General features: G+C 47.2%; 1 protein-coding gene across 12 annotated transcripts in view; it reads right to left on the reverse strand.

Annotated features, from left to right (window-relative positions):
• Positions 1-1,282: 1,282 nt before the first annotated feature.
• DOC2B (double C2 domain beta) overlaps positions 1,283-13,497 on the reverse strand; it is a 33,780-nt gene continuing 21,565 nt past the window's right edge. The window contains exons 7-11 of one of the 12 annotated variants that reach the window (XR_005062481.2): positions 6,466-6,547; positions 5,555-5,651; positions 4,045-4,905; positions 3,633-3,681; positions 1,283-2,687 (exon numbers count right to left, since the gene is read on the reverse strand). Coding sequence is in view for 1 of the 12 variants with exons in the window: in XM_017656140.3 (XP_017511629.3) it covers positions 4,769-4,905; positions 5,555-5,651; positions 6,466-6,547 (316 nt within the window). In the remaining 11 variants the exon portion in view is untranslated. Of the gene's footprint in view, positions 4,906-5,554; positions 5,652-6,465; positions 6,548-13,497 lie in introns of all 12 variants that reach the window. The other 11 variants (XR_005062479.2, XR_005062476.2, XR_005062480.2 and 8 more) reach the window with 11 other exon arrangements.

Genomic DNA, 13,497 nt, shown 5'->3' on the forward strand with positions numbered 1-13,497 from the left:
CAAGGAACCAGCCCCTAGTTTCATTGATCTTTTGTATTTTTAGTCTCCAGTTCTATTTCCACTCTGATCTTTATTATTTCCTTCCTTCTACTAACCTATGCTTTGTCCTTTTTCTAGTTGGTTTAGTTATAAATTTAGAATGTCTATTTGAGATTTTCCTTGTTTCTTGTGGTAGGCTTGTATTACTATTAACTTCCTTTTAGAGCTGCTTTTGCTACATCCCAGAGATTTTGAGCTGTTGTGTTTCTATTTTCATTATTTTACTAGAATTGATTTCCTCTTTTCATTCTTTGTTTACCCAGTGGTTGTTTAGTAGCATGCTATTTGCTCTACATATTTGTGTTTTCCCAGTTTTTTTCTTGTAATAGATTTTTAATCTCACCCTTCGCTGGAAGGGTGGGTGAGTTGGGAGTAGGCAGGGTAAATCTGCATGAGCACCATTCTAGTGTGGCCATGGTGGGACTGGTGGATCTCTGGCCAGTGCATTTGGTAGTGGGTAGAGGCCAGGAGGCTGCCTCAGTTACTTTTAGAGCTGGTGTGGAGGGGAGTTGGGGGAGGGGACTTAATGGCGCTTACCAGCATCTCCAATACTGGAAAGAGTTCTAGCAGTTCCCCCACCATTTGGCAGGTGCTTTAGTTCTGAATTTGATGTCCTTTACTTAATAGTGAAGTTGCCCTTTAAACTGTTTTTTTTCCTTTGGGCAGATTAATTGGTCCCTCAGTCTCCCTACTGCAGTGCCGTATTAGGAGTGGGGTCCCCACCATTACTGTGTCTCTGCCTCTCCTGCCGTTTTATGTGGTCTTTCTATCCCGTTGTGCAGTTGTTCACAGGCCTTTTCCTCAGGAATTGCTGTGTGTAGGTGTAGGTTTGTTGTGTACGTGGGAGGTGCTTTCAGGCTCTTCCTGCGCTGCCTCTTGGACCTCTCCCTTGTTTATTGACTGATGAATCTGCTTCAGGTACATAGATGAGTGCCTGGTGGTAAAGTTAATACTGTACAGCTGTTTGCTGACTGGATAATAGCATGGCATGCCGATTCTGGTGCAAAAAGTCTTGGGGGGCATGAGTTGAATCCTGGTTCTGTCACTTACCAGCTGTGTGGTCCTGGACGAATATTTTAACCTTTCTGAGCCTTCGTTTCCCTATCTGTATCATGAGAACCTAACTCCAGTGGGTTCCTGGTGAAGAGTAAATGAAACAATGTGCTGAAGAAGCCCCACTTGTCATTCTCTCGTTCTTTCCTGCTTGCCCTCCTATTAAAATGAATCTTTCAAGTCAGTATGATCGCAATGAACATTTCCATTTACTTTGGATTATATGTCATTATAAATTTTAACAAGACTTAAAAAGGACACCTTTGGGTAGGTCAGACGAAAGTACAAAAATTGTGTGTGGGGCTGCAATTTAAGGATGGTTTCTGCAGCCATCACATGGTAGCAAAACGGTGTTTTAAGCAGTGCACAACGAGTCTGCGTCAATGACAGCCAGTCCATGCATCGGGAGGTTCTCTTGGTTTGAGAACATAGGGCAGGACATGCATGGGCTGGGAGGTGCAGCTCCTCGCTCTCACCACTAGAGGTCAGGAAGTTACCGCTTCAGGGTTGGAAGACAGGCCCATAGAGGATCGGCTAGTGGTGGCGGTGGGTGGGGAGGAGACCAGAGAGGGAAACGGGTGGGGGGTGAAGGTGGATGCCGTTCTTTTCAGTGACCCCCCCAATACTGACATCTTACTGTGGAATGACATTTTTTGGGGGGCATCAAATTTCCCATCATTTTTGGGCTGATGGATCAGAGGAAATAAGCTGGCTTGGGGGTCAAAGGTAGAGCTCATACTGCAACTTCTCAAAGAACTTTTTAACAGAGGTACAATCTTTAAGGAGTCCAGAACAGTGCCAATGTCCTGGTGAAAGTTCCATCACTCCTTGTGGGGGCCCCCTGCCCAAGAGCTCCATCCTCCACTTGGGCTGGCTGCCCAGAAACTCCACTGCCCAGTCTGTCCCTGTAGTCAGCTGTGACTCACCTTTCATGACCAAGTCTGTATTTTCACAGCCTGAAGCAGAAGAGGGCCCTGGACTGGGAGCCAGGAGTCCTGGGTTTTTGTGCCAGTGGGCCTTCTATAGGTCCACTGGGCCTCCATTTCTCCTTCTAACAGGTGTATGAGATGAGACTCATAGCCCCTTCTAGGCTTTGTCACTAAGGAGTTCCATATCTTCACAGAGCAACTGTGAGGCTCCTATTTGAGGCCCTCCTAAAGGCAAATCTAAGAATATCCCCAGTGCTCATGAAGACATGAGGCCACTCAAAAACAGACCATCTCCTGTCCTGCCCTAGGCCGCTGGAGGTTCCCCTATTGCAGCTGCTTTAGCCCCCTTTCAGAATGAGGCCTCGCCCAGAGACTCCCTGGCTGCAGGGCCTCTGGGGAAGCCTGAAGTGGCAAGAATGATTTCCAAGCCATCTAGGATGAGGCAGCAGGATCTCTCATCTCCATCATGCACCAGAGCTCACTGAGTCTTCCTCTGAATCTCTGCTGAGCCCACAGCAGCGCAGGAGGGCGGGCACTGGGGAGTCCTGTTCCCCAGCCAACCAGAGGATGTGGCAGTCGGAGGACCTGGGCTCGAGGCCTGGCGTGCCCTTTCCAAGCTGCGTGACTTTGGCGAACTACTCGGCCTCTGTGAATCTCTTAGCTTATCTGCCAGACGAAGATGACACACCACAGCACTGGATCATGAAGACGCCATTAGGACAGGGCATGTGAAACCCTGAACATACTCAGAGCCGTCTTCAAGACGGGGAAACCAAGGCTCCATGAGTAGCAAATGTTGCCAGGTACTGTGTGGGGGTTGGAGCCGTGCTTTCCCTGCAAACTGGGAAAGGGCTGATGGGCACTTGGTGGGATTTAAATGATCATCCCAGGCCTCAGTTGGTGATGTGCTTTGTCTGCAGCAGAAGGTCCAACCTTCATGCCCCTGTGAACCCTGCTGCTAGTGTGGTTTGGGGCAGGCAGCAGGCAGGAGCAAACCCCAGGCAGGCAGCAGGCGGGAACTGTCGTGTGTGAGCCCAGTACCTCACTTCCCCTGGAGTGTAGTGTCAAGAGGTCAGGGCTGGGGTAGGGGCCATGAAGCCTGGGCCACTCCAGCTGTGGTAGGGATGTAAGGCCTTGGGCAGGTCACTTTCCCTCTCTGGGCCTCTGTTTCCCATCAGTGCACCGATGGGTTGGATACAAGGAATTCCTTGGGTCTGCATTTGTTCATCCAGCATTTCTGCAGGTCCTTGATAGGTAGGAAAAGTCTGGGGCTTTAGACATGGGCCCCCAGATTCCAATGCCCTCAACGTCTCCCTGGAAACCTTGCCTCAGGATACAGACAGGCCCGCCAGGCAGGGTGTCTCTCTCTCAGTTCCTGGAGGGCAGAGCCAGCCCCACAGGCCTTCCCAGAGACAAGGCCTGGGCTGCCTCCCTGTGGTAGGAGGGACACTTAGTGGCCATGGTGCGGGGGCAACCACACGGGACCAACATTACCCAGTCTCGGACCCAGAAGGGCCCAGGTAGTGGGTACATGAGTGAAGGGAAGAGGAAAAGGAGGGCTTTTTTTCCTGTGGGGGAAGAAAAAGGACTGTTTTCTTGACTATAGCTGACCTGATGCTTAAGCTGGGAAGAATGAGAGGCAGGATCCGTCTTCCAGGCTCTTCAGAAGAGAAAGACATCAGAGGTGGGAGGGCGGTCTGGGGACTGAAGCTGACACCGCACCAGCCTGTTTTCAGCATGTGGTGAGCCTGCCACTTCCCCCAGGGCCCAGGCCGGATGGGCAGCCCAGCGTGGGGGCAGGGCCAGGGCTGTCCTAACAAACTGCCCCAGAGACAGACCTGCCTCCTACACAGCCTCCCTGGCTCACTCGCTGTTCTCTCCCCACCCAGGCCTTTGTTCAGGGCATCCGTACTGCCCGCACTGCCCTTCCCCTTTGTCTAGAAGCTCCACTCACTCTTTAGGGCCTTGCTAAACCATCACCTCCCTCCGGAAGCCCTCCCAGAAGAGTAAGCAGAATCCACACCATTCACAGGTGGGTCAGGCTGGCCACTCCATGTTGTAGTGTTTTGTCTCTGGCCCCCTGACTAGCCGGGGAGCTTCCTGAGAGCAGGCCCTGGTCTCACTCATCCCTAGGGCCTTCTAGCGCCATGGGGTAAAGCACTTGCGGATCGCTGCTCACTGGACGCCCCCAGGGATTTCACCAGACTCCTGGCTCTCAGGTCAGCTTTTCTCACCTGCACAGAAATGCCAGAGACACACAGATGCGGTCAGACCTCCCTTCCGCAGCAAGCTCTCTGCAGTCTTGGCCCTGCCTGTACTCTCCCTGCTGTGCCCCTCTCCCTAACGTCTCTCTGGGGAGTCACTGGCTCTGCCGAGGCACCCCTGTATTCCTGATCATTCAGCCTGGGGGCCCCTGTGACTTGCTGCTGACCTCTAATAGGGTCCTTGCCCCCAGACAGCCCCACCTTTGTTCCCAGTGTGGGTGCTGAGGCCCAGGTCCTCTCCTCCCACCTCTGGCCCCATGGGGCCCTGGGGGCAGAAAGCAGGCTGAGCCCCGGGCCCGTGTGTCCCTCAGAGTGGCAGGGCCCTCCCCGGCCTCTAAGCGGGGGCTGTCGTGGCTCTGTGTCTGAGCAGCTGTCCTGGATCCCCCCCAACAAGGGAAGTGAGGCCCTTGGCGGCCGCTGAGGAAGCCCAGGGCCCAGGCCAGGTGATGGGCAGGGCGGGAGTGGTGGCGGGCGGGGGGCCGGTCAGTCGCTGAGCACCGCCCCTGGGAGCTCGTTGGTGAGGGTATGCCAGCGCTCGATCCGCTTGTCCTTGTTCTTCAGGCAGTCAAACCAGTGCTTCAGGCGCTCGCCCTTGGCATTGATGCCCAGAACCACACCACCTGCAGGAGAGGAGCCAGGGCCGCAGTGATCGCAGGACCCCTGGGGGCCAGGGGCAGGAGGTCCCACAGCCCCTTCCTCAGGAGCCCAGGTTTCATGCTCCAGGGGCAGACTTTCCTCCCTGCCCACCACACCTCTGAGGGTGGACAGTGGTCTGACCCCCAGGCCACACTCTTGGATGCCGCAGGCGAGGGCTCCGTGGAGCCTGCCCTTCCTCTGTCCAGTACCAGAACAGTGCTGCCAGGTGCACAGCCTGGCAGCATGTGTTGGTGGTGAGGGATGGGGGCAAAAAGGGGAAGAAAGGGTGGGGGCAGCTCCACTGTGCATAGCCACCAGCTGAACAGGCATTCGGGGCCACAAGGCTCAGAGTGCAGCCGAGGCATGGACCAGCATCACCTCTCGCCCGTGCTCCACCACAGGCTGCTGTGTGGCCCTTGCCAGCCACTGTCCCTCTCTAGGCCCGTCTCTTCCTCTGTCACATGGGGTCAGGCTGGATAATGTGTGAGGCTCCTCATGTCTGGAAGCAGGTGATCTATGGCCCCAGCTTTCCTCAGAGGCCAGGGAGGGGCTGTGACTCGATTCAGGGCAGCCACCCTTTGCTGAACCCAAGATGGCATGTGGCTAAACAGCATTCTCATTGTGTACTCTTACCAATGAAATCGTTGGATTTTCCAATGTCATAATCCCAAACAGTGACCTCCAGGGTCTTCTTGGCCAGGTCCCCGTGCTTAATTTCATAACAGAACTCCTGGGGCCAGAAGAAGAGTCAGGGTCAGTGCCATGCGGCCTTGGCCACTGGCCAGGAGGGCTCTGAGGTGTGGTGGGGAGGGGCAGAAGGGCAGTCGGGGTACGTGGTGCGTTCTCACTCGTCTCACCCCTGCCTGGGGGCCTGGGGGGCTCTGCAGCTCCCTGCTCCTCTGTCACTGAAGCTGCTCTCTCAGACTCCCTGAGGGCCTCCTTGTTACCAAACCAACACATGCTTGGTGGCCTTCGTTTGCTTGGCCTCTTGTGTCTGGCTCTGATGCTCCCTTCTTTGTGGAATCCTCTCTCCCACAGGTGTCCAGGATGCTCTGACATCGGGTATCCCCTCACTCTCTGGAAGCATCTCCTAGGGGTCCTCTGCCTGCCCGAGTCAGGTAGACTCTGCTGGAGGACCCTCTCCCCAATCTCGAGCCTCAGAGCTGCGTGCACCCCCTGGGCTGAGGGCCTGGGTATCTGCTTACACTCAACTGTCCTGTGGCCCTGGGGCATCTCAAATCCTCACATCCCACTGAGTGTCCTCCCTCTCCCTCCCCCTGCTGGGTCCCCACTTCCACGTCCACAATCCCATCAGTTCAATCCTCTGAAGAGCTTTCCAGGCCTCTTCCCGCCCTTCCTGCCTGCTCCACCTCAGCCTGTTCGGCCTGGCCTTGCCTCTCCCCCATGCCCCACGGCTGGGGGCTCTCCTGTTGGCCCCGCCCCACACCCCACAGGGACCCTTGAAGAACCCAGTCCCTCCAGGGCCCCCTGCCCCAGAGGAGGGAGAGCAGCTTCACTACAGCGTGATCACCAGCCCCTAGTACCTCATTGAACTCCGGGTTCAGGGTCTTCTTCTTAACTGCTGTCTTGTGTTTGGATTTCTTGTCCACATCTGGCTTCAGGTATCTGGAATTATAACCAACAGATGGCAGAGGGAGGGGAGAAGCTACGGGTAAGGTGGAGCCAGCAGAGCTTTTTGTCCTTAGAGAGCGAGTTCCAGACCCACGTTCATCCTCATCGTCAGATTCCCCAGCACTACTCTCTGGCAAAGGTGAGTGGTCAGCTGCAGTGGGAAAGGAAGGTGGCTCCTTCGTCCCATGGACGTCTCTTCATATGACCATCCCTGAAGGTAACCACAGAGCCTCCTCTATCTCCCCAGGAAAGATGACTTTCCTTGTTTCTGGAAGTCTGATTTTACAAAGTTTACATTTCCCAGTAGAAAAACATTTTTAGCAGAGTTGGTCCCTTGTTAGAGCTTTTTTTTTCCAATAGCAAATTTATAGAGAGATAAATCACATACCATAAAATTCATCTTAAGTGTAAAATGCAGCAGTTTTTAGCACAGTCTGAGCTGTGTAACCATCACCTCCACCTCACTGGAGCTTTGGAGAAGAAAAGAGTTCTGTCGGGCAGTAACAAAGATGCCTCCCCTAGGGAGTGGGGAGCCTGGCCTGCCAGCCAGCTACTCCTTACACAGCAGCTCCTTACACTTCGATGCAGAATAGCCCTCTTCATCTGAGGCTCAGAGAGGTGGAAGGATCTGCCCAAGGTCATAGAGCAACTCAGCACAGGGCTGGTGCTCAGAGGCCAGGGGAGGAAGGCCAGCACCTCTCCTTGGCATGACTTCTCACACTGTCCCTGCATAACACAAGTGACATTTGCCCTGCCCCTGCTGAGGGTGCCCTGGGGGCGAGGGCTACATCTCTCTCTCCTGGCACTGGGTAGGTCAATAAACATCTGTCGAATTAATAAATGCATTCCTAGATGTGGAATTACCTGCCCAAAGGTACACATGTGTCAACTTTCTCCTTCATTTTGCCGAGCTGCTCTCTGGAATGGGTGTATGGTGGTCTACACATGGGGCCCTCAACAAAGCTGCATACCACTGCCTTACAAACACATCCTTGCTGCTTTTAAAGGCAGAAAGTGGTATCTCACTGTTGCTTTACTTTGCATTTATTATTTTTGTTTTGATTTTTATTGCATAAATACTGGTTCATTGTAGAAACACTAGAAAATATGTATTGACAGAAGTTGGGGGTGGCAGAGAGAAATGAAGACATAGGTCCACACAAAAACCAGTTGTTCAACAGCTTTATACGATCATCAAAAATTGGAAACAACCCACATATACTTCAACATGAAGTGAACTGATCAACAACTTGTGGTTTCTCCAGCTGATGGATGACTACTAAAGACTAAACTACCAGCACACACAACCATGTAGATGTACCTCCAAGCATTATGCTATGTGAAAGAAGTTAGACTCAAAAGGTGACATACTGTGTGGTTGCCTTTATAAGAAAGCTTAGAAAAGGCAAACTATTGGGACAGAAAAATCAGTGGTTGCCTGGGACTGGGGGAATTTTCTGGGGTGACAGGAGTATTCTATATCTTAAAAGAGTTCACTACTACTCAACCAGTCCTACTAGATATGTTAAAGGGACTTATTTAAGAGGAAAAGGAGAGGCTACTACTAGAGGCAAGAAAAGTATGAAGGGGAAATTTTTCACTGGTAAAAGCAACATATACTAAAGATAGATCAACCACTTAAATGCAAGTGGGAAACTAAAAAGACAAAAGCAGTAAAACCAGGCATGTCTAGCACATTAAGGGAATCACTAAAAAGTTGTAAAAAGACATCATACTCATAGAATGTGGAGGAGGGGAAATAAAAAATGTAGTGCTGTTAGAATTTGAGCTTCAGCAACCATCAACTTGATATGGGCTGTTATATACATAGAATGTTATATATGAAATTTGTGGTAACCAAAAACTCTATAATACATAAAAATAAAGAGAAAAGAATCCAACTGTAATGCTAAAGAAAGTCATAATACACAAGGGAAGTCAAAATCAAAGAATGACAACTAGAAAATATTTGACAAAATGGCAATAAGTACATACCTATCAATAATTACTTTAAATGTAAATAGACTAAATGCTCTAATCAAAAGACATAGAGTGACTGGACAAAAAGTCAGGACCCATCTATATGCTGCCTACAAGAGACTCACTTCAGACCTAAAGATCCACACAGACTGAAACTGAAGTGATGGAAAAAGATATTCCATGCAAATGGAAATGGGAAAAAGCTGGGGTACCAGTACCCGTATCAGACAAAATAGGCTCTAAAACAGACTGTAGCAAGAGACAAGGACATCACAAAATTATAATATGATTAAATCTAACAGGACGATAAGACAGTTGTAAATATGCACCAATAGAGGAGCAAGCTAACTATATAAAGCAAACATTAGCAGACATAAAAGAGGAATTGACATTAATACAATAACAGTAGGAGACTTTACACCCCACTTACATCAATGGATAGATGATCCACACAAAAACCAGTAAGGAAACAGTAGCTTTGAACAGTATGAAATTTATAATAGTATGAGATTAGAAATTTATTACAAGAAAAAAACTGGAAAAAACACAAATGTGAAGGGTAAACAGCATGCTACTAAACAATCATTGGGTAAACAAAAAATAATAAGAGGAAATCAAACAATTATTGGAGAATAATGAAAATAGAAACACAACAGTTCAAAATCTCTGGGATATGCAGCAAAAGCAGCTCTAAAAGGAAGTTAATAGCAATACAAGTCTACCACAGGAAACAAGGAAAATTTCAAACAGACATTCTAACCTTATAACTAAACAAAGTAGAGGAAGGACAAAACCCAAGTTAGTAGAAGAAAGGAAATAATAAAGATCAAAGTAGAAATAAATGAACTAGAGACTAAAATTATAATACAAAAGATCAATGAAATTAAGGACTGGTTTCCTTGAAAAGGTAAAATTGATAAACCTTTAGCTAGAATCATCAAAAAAAAAGAAAAGATTCAAATAAACAAAATTAGAAATGAACAGGAAATAACACCAAGAAATACAAACAATTATAAGAGATTACTATGAAAAACCATATTCCAACAAACTGAGCAACCTAGAAGACATGGATAAATTCCTAGAAACATTCAGTCTTTCAAGACTGAACCAGGAAGAAATAGAAAACCTGAACAGACAGACCAATTACTAATAACGAAATGGAACTGGTAATCAAAAAACTCCCAACACGCAAGAATACAGACCCAGATGGCCACACAGGCGAATTCTACCAAATACCAAATATTTAAAGGATAGTCAACACCTACCTTTGTCAAACTATTCCAAACAATGGGAAAGGAAGGAAAGCTTCCAAATTCATTTTAAGAGGTCAACATTGGATTTTGGGAAAAAGATGGCATTATAAAAAGCAAGGCAGAAACCTCCTCCCAAAATCGCATAAAACACAAAAATACAGCAAATACAACTAAACCTGAAAATGACCTGAAGATTGCAGAACAGACTGCTTACAACTGGGGAAGAAGAAAAGACGTCACAGAAAAGGGTAAAGTGGCAAAGCAGTGATCCAACGGGACCCAAGCCCTCCCCCAACCCTGGCCCACAGGTGGAGGAAGAGGAGCAGAGCCAGGAGGGAGCAGAAGCTCAGGACCACTGAACACCTGGCCCTGGAGATCTGCTCCAGGAACACGAAACCCATTACATGGTGCTCTGGAGATTAGTGGGGTTGGAAAGCAAGGAAGGGTGGAACACTTGGAGAGGCTGAGATTCCAGCCGCTTGTGGAGAACAGGTACACACTGCCTGCCCTGCTGAGACAAAAGAAAAGTGGGCAGATTGAAGGACTTCCCAGCAGTGAGAGGGATGCTAGAGGGGCAAAGATTACACAGAGCTTTCCGCTCAGGAGAAAGGTCAGGTGGACACCACCACCTTCTGGGCCCACTCAGCCCAGTAGGTTGGAAACTCTCAGGAGCTTCAGACACTCCACCCCCTGGCTATCTATGCAGCACTCAGCCTCCCCACTGTGGTGGGCAGCTTGTCTCCCCTGCCTTCAGGCAGGTGCTGGTCCCACTCCAGGCAGGTGCAGGCTGGCCCTGCCCACCTCCAGTGGCCCAGCACCGATGTTCCTCCCTGTGTGCATGACCCACTTGACCTGGCAGTAGAGGCAGGTGTTACAGCTGGGAAGGCAGGAAACCCTCCCAGCTGAGCTCCTTCCTCCTGGCAGGCACCAGTCCTGCTTGCCTGAGGCCCCTGCCATTGAGGCAGGCCAGAGGGAGAGGGGCTTTGCCCACTGCAGCTCCAGTAATGCAGCCCTGGATATTGTCAAAATGGCCATCCTGCCTAAAGCAATCTACAGATTCAATGCAATCCCTATCAAAATACCAATAGCATTCTTCAAAAAACTGGAACAAACAGTTCTAAAATTCATATGGAACCACAAAAGACCCAAAGCAATCCTGAGAAAACAAAGCTGGAGGGATTACACTCCCCAACTTCAAGCTCTACTACGAAGACACAGAAATCCAAACAGTTTCGTACTGGGACAAGAGGAGACCCATAGATCAATGGAATGGAATAGACAACCCAGATATAAATCCACACATATATGCCCAATTAATATACAATAAAGGAGCCACGAATACACAATGGGGAAAAGACAGCCTCTTCAACAACTGGTCCTACGAAAACTGAACAACTACATGTAAGAGAATGAAACCAGAGTATTTTCTAACTCCACACACAGATGTGAACTCAAAATGGATCAAAGACCTGAATGTAAGTCATGAAACCATAAAACTCTTAGAAGATAACACAGGCAAAAATCTCTTCAATTTGAGCATGAGCAACTTTTTTCCTGAACACATGTCCTTGGGCAAGGGAAACAAAATAGAAAATGAACAAGTGGGACAACACAAACTACAAGGTTTCTTTCTGTACGGCAAAGGACACCATCAGCAGAACAAAAAGGCATCCTACAGTATATAGAAGAACTATTCGTAAAAAATTTATCTGATAATTTATATAATTCACATGCCTCAACACCCCCCAAAAAAAGTAACCTGATTAAAAAATGGGCAGAGGAGCTGAACAGACAGTTCTCCAAAGAAGAAATACAAATAGCCAACAGACACATGAAAAGATGCTCCACATCATTAATTATCAGGGAAATCAAAGTGAAACCACAATGAGATATCACCTCACACCAGTTATGATGGCCAATATCAAAAAGACAAGAAATAACAACGCTGGCAAGGATGCAGAGAAAGGGGAACCCTCCTACACTGCTGGTGGGAATGTTCAACCATTGTGGAAAGCAGTATGGACATTCCCCAAAATAACTAAAAATAGAAATACCATTTGACCCAGTAATTCCTCTCCTAGGAATTTACCCAAAGAAAACAAAATCCCTGATTCGAAAAGATATATGCACCCCAGTGTTTATAGCAGCACTATTTACAATAGCCAAGAATTGGAAGCAACCTAAGTGTCCATCAGTAGATGAATGGATAAAGCATATGTGGTACATATACACAATGGAATATTTTTGAGCCATAAGAAGAAAACTAATCCTACCATCTGCAACAAAATGGATGGATCTAGAGGGTATTTTATACTCAGTGCCATAAGCCAGGTGTAGAAAAACAAATACCAAATGATCTTACTCATTTGTGGAGTATAAAAACAAATCAAAACAGAAGGAACAAAAAATAGCAGAAGACTCATAGATGCCAAGAATGGACTAGTGGTTACTAAAGGGGAGGAGTTGGGGAGGTTGGGTGGGGAGGGAGAAGGGGATTAAGGGGCACTATAGTTCACAGTTACAATATAAGTAAGTGATGGGGAAGGCAGTACAGTATGGAGAAGGCAATTCATGACTCCATAACATCTTATTAACGTTGATAGTGACAGTAATAGTGGGGGTGAGGACTTGATAATATGGGTGAATGTTGAAACCACTGTGTTGTTTATGTGAAACCATCATAAGATTGTATATCAGTGATACTTTAATAATAATAAAAAGAGATCAGCATCATCCTGATACCAAAACCATCTTGATAGACAACAACACTATGAAAAAGAAAACCACAGGCCAATATCCCTAATGAACACAGATGCAAAAATATGTAACAACATATTAGCAAATTGAATTTAAAAATACATTACAAGGATCATTCATCATAACCAAGTAGAATTTATTCCAGGGATGTGAGAATGGCTCAATATCCACAAATCAATCAATGTGATACATCACATTATCAAAAAGAAGGATAAAAACCATATAATCATCTCAACAGATGCAGAAAAAGCATGTGACAAAATTCAACATCCATTCATGCTATAAACTCTGAATAAACTGGGTATAGAGGGAACCTATCTCAACATAATAAAGGCCAAATATGACAAACCCATAGCTAATATCACACTAAATGGTGAAAACCTGAAAAAAAAGCTTTTCCTCTAAAATCAGGAACAGGACAAGGATGCCCACTCTCACCACTTTTATTCAGCATAGTACTGGAAGTCCTAGCCACAGCAATCAGACAAGAAAAAGAAACAAAATGCATTCAAATAGGTAAGGTAGAAGTAAAATTGTCACTATTTTCAGATGACATGATACTATATATAGAAAACCATAAAGACCCCACCAAAAAACTATTGAAACTAATAAATGAACTCACTAAAGTCTCAGGATATGAATTCAATATACAGAAATCTGTTGTGTTTCTATATACAGGTAATGAACCAAGAGAAAGAGAAATCAGGAGTAAAATACAATTTAGATTTATAATTGCATCAAAAAATACCTAGGAATGAATTTTACCAAGGGGGTGAAAGACCTGTACACTGAGAACTATAAGACACTGATGAAAGAAACTGAAGATGACACAGATAAGTGGAAAGATATCCTATGCTCGTAGATAGGAAGAATTAATATTGTTAAAATGGCCACATGTCCCAAAACAATCTACACATTCAAGGCAATCCCTATCAAGAAACCAATGGCAGTTTG

Source organism: Manis javanica, chromosome 4 (assembly GCF_040802235.1).
Source record: "Manis javanica isolate MJ-LG chromosome 4, MJ_LKY, whole genome shotgun sequence".
NCBI lineage: Eukaryota > Metazoa > Chordata > Mammalia > Pholidota > Manidae > Manis > Manis javanica.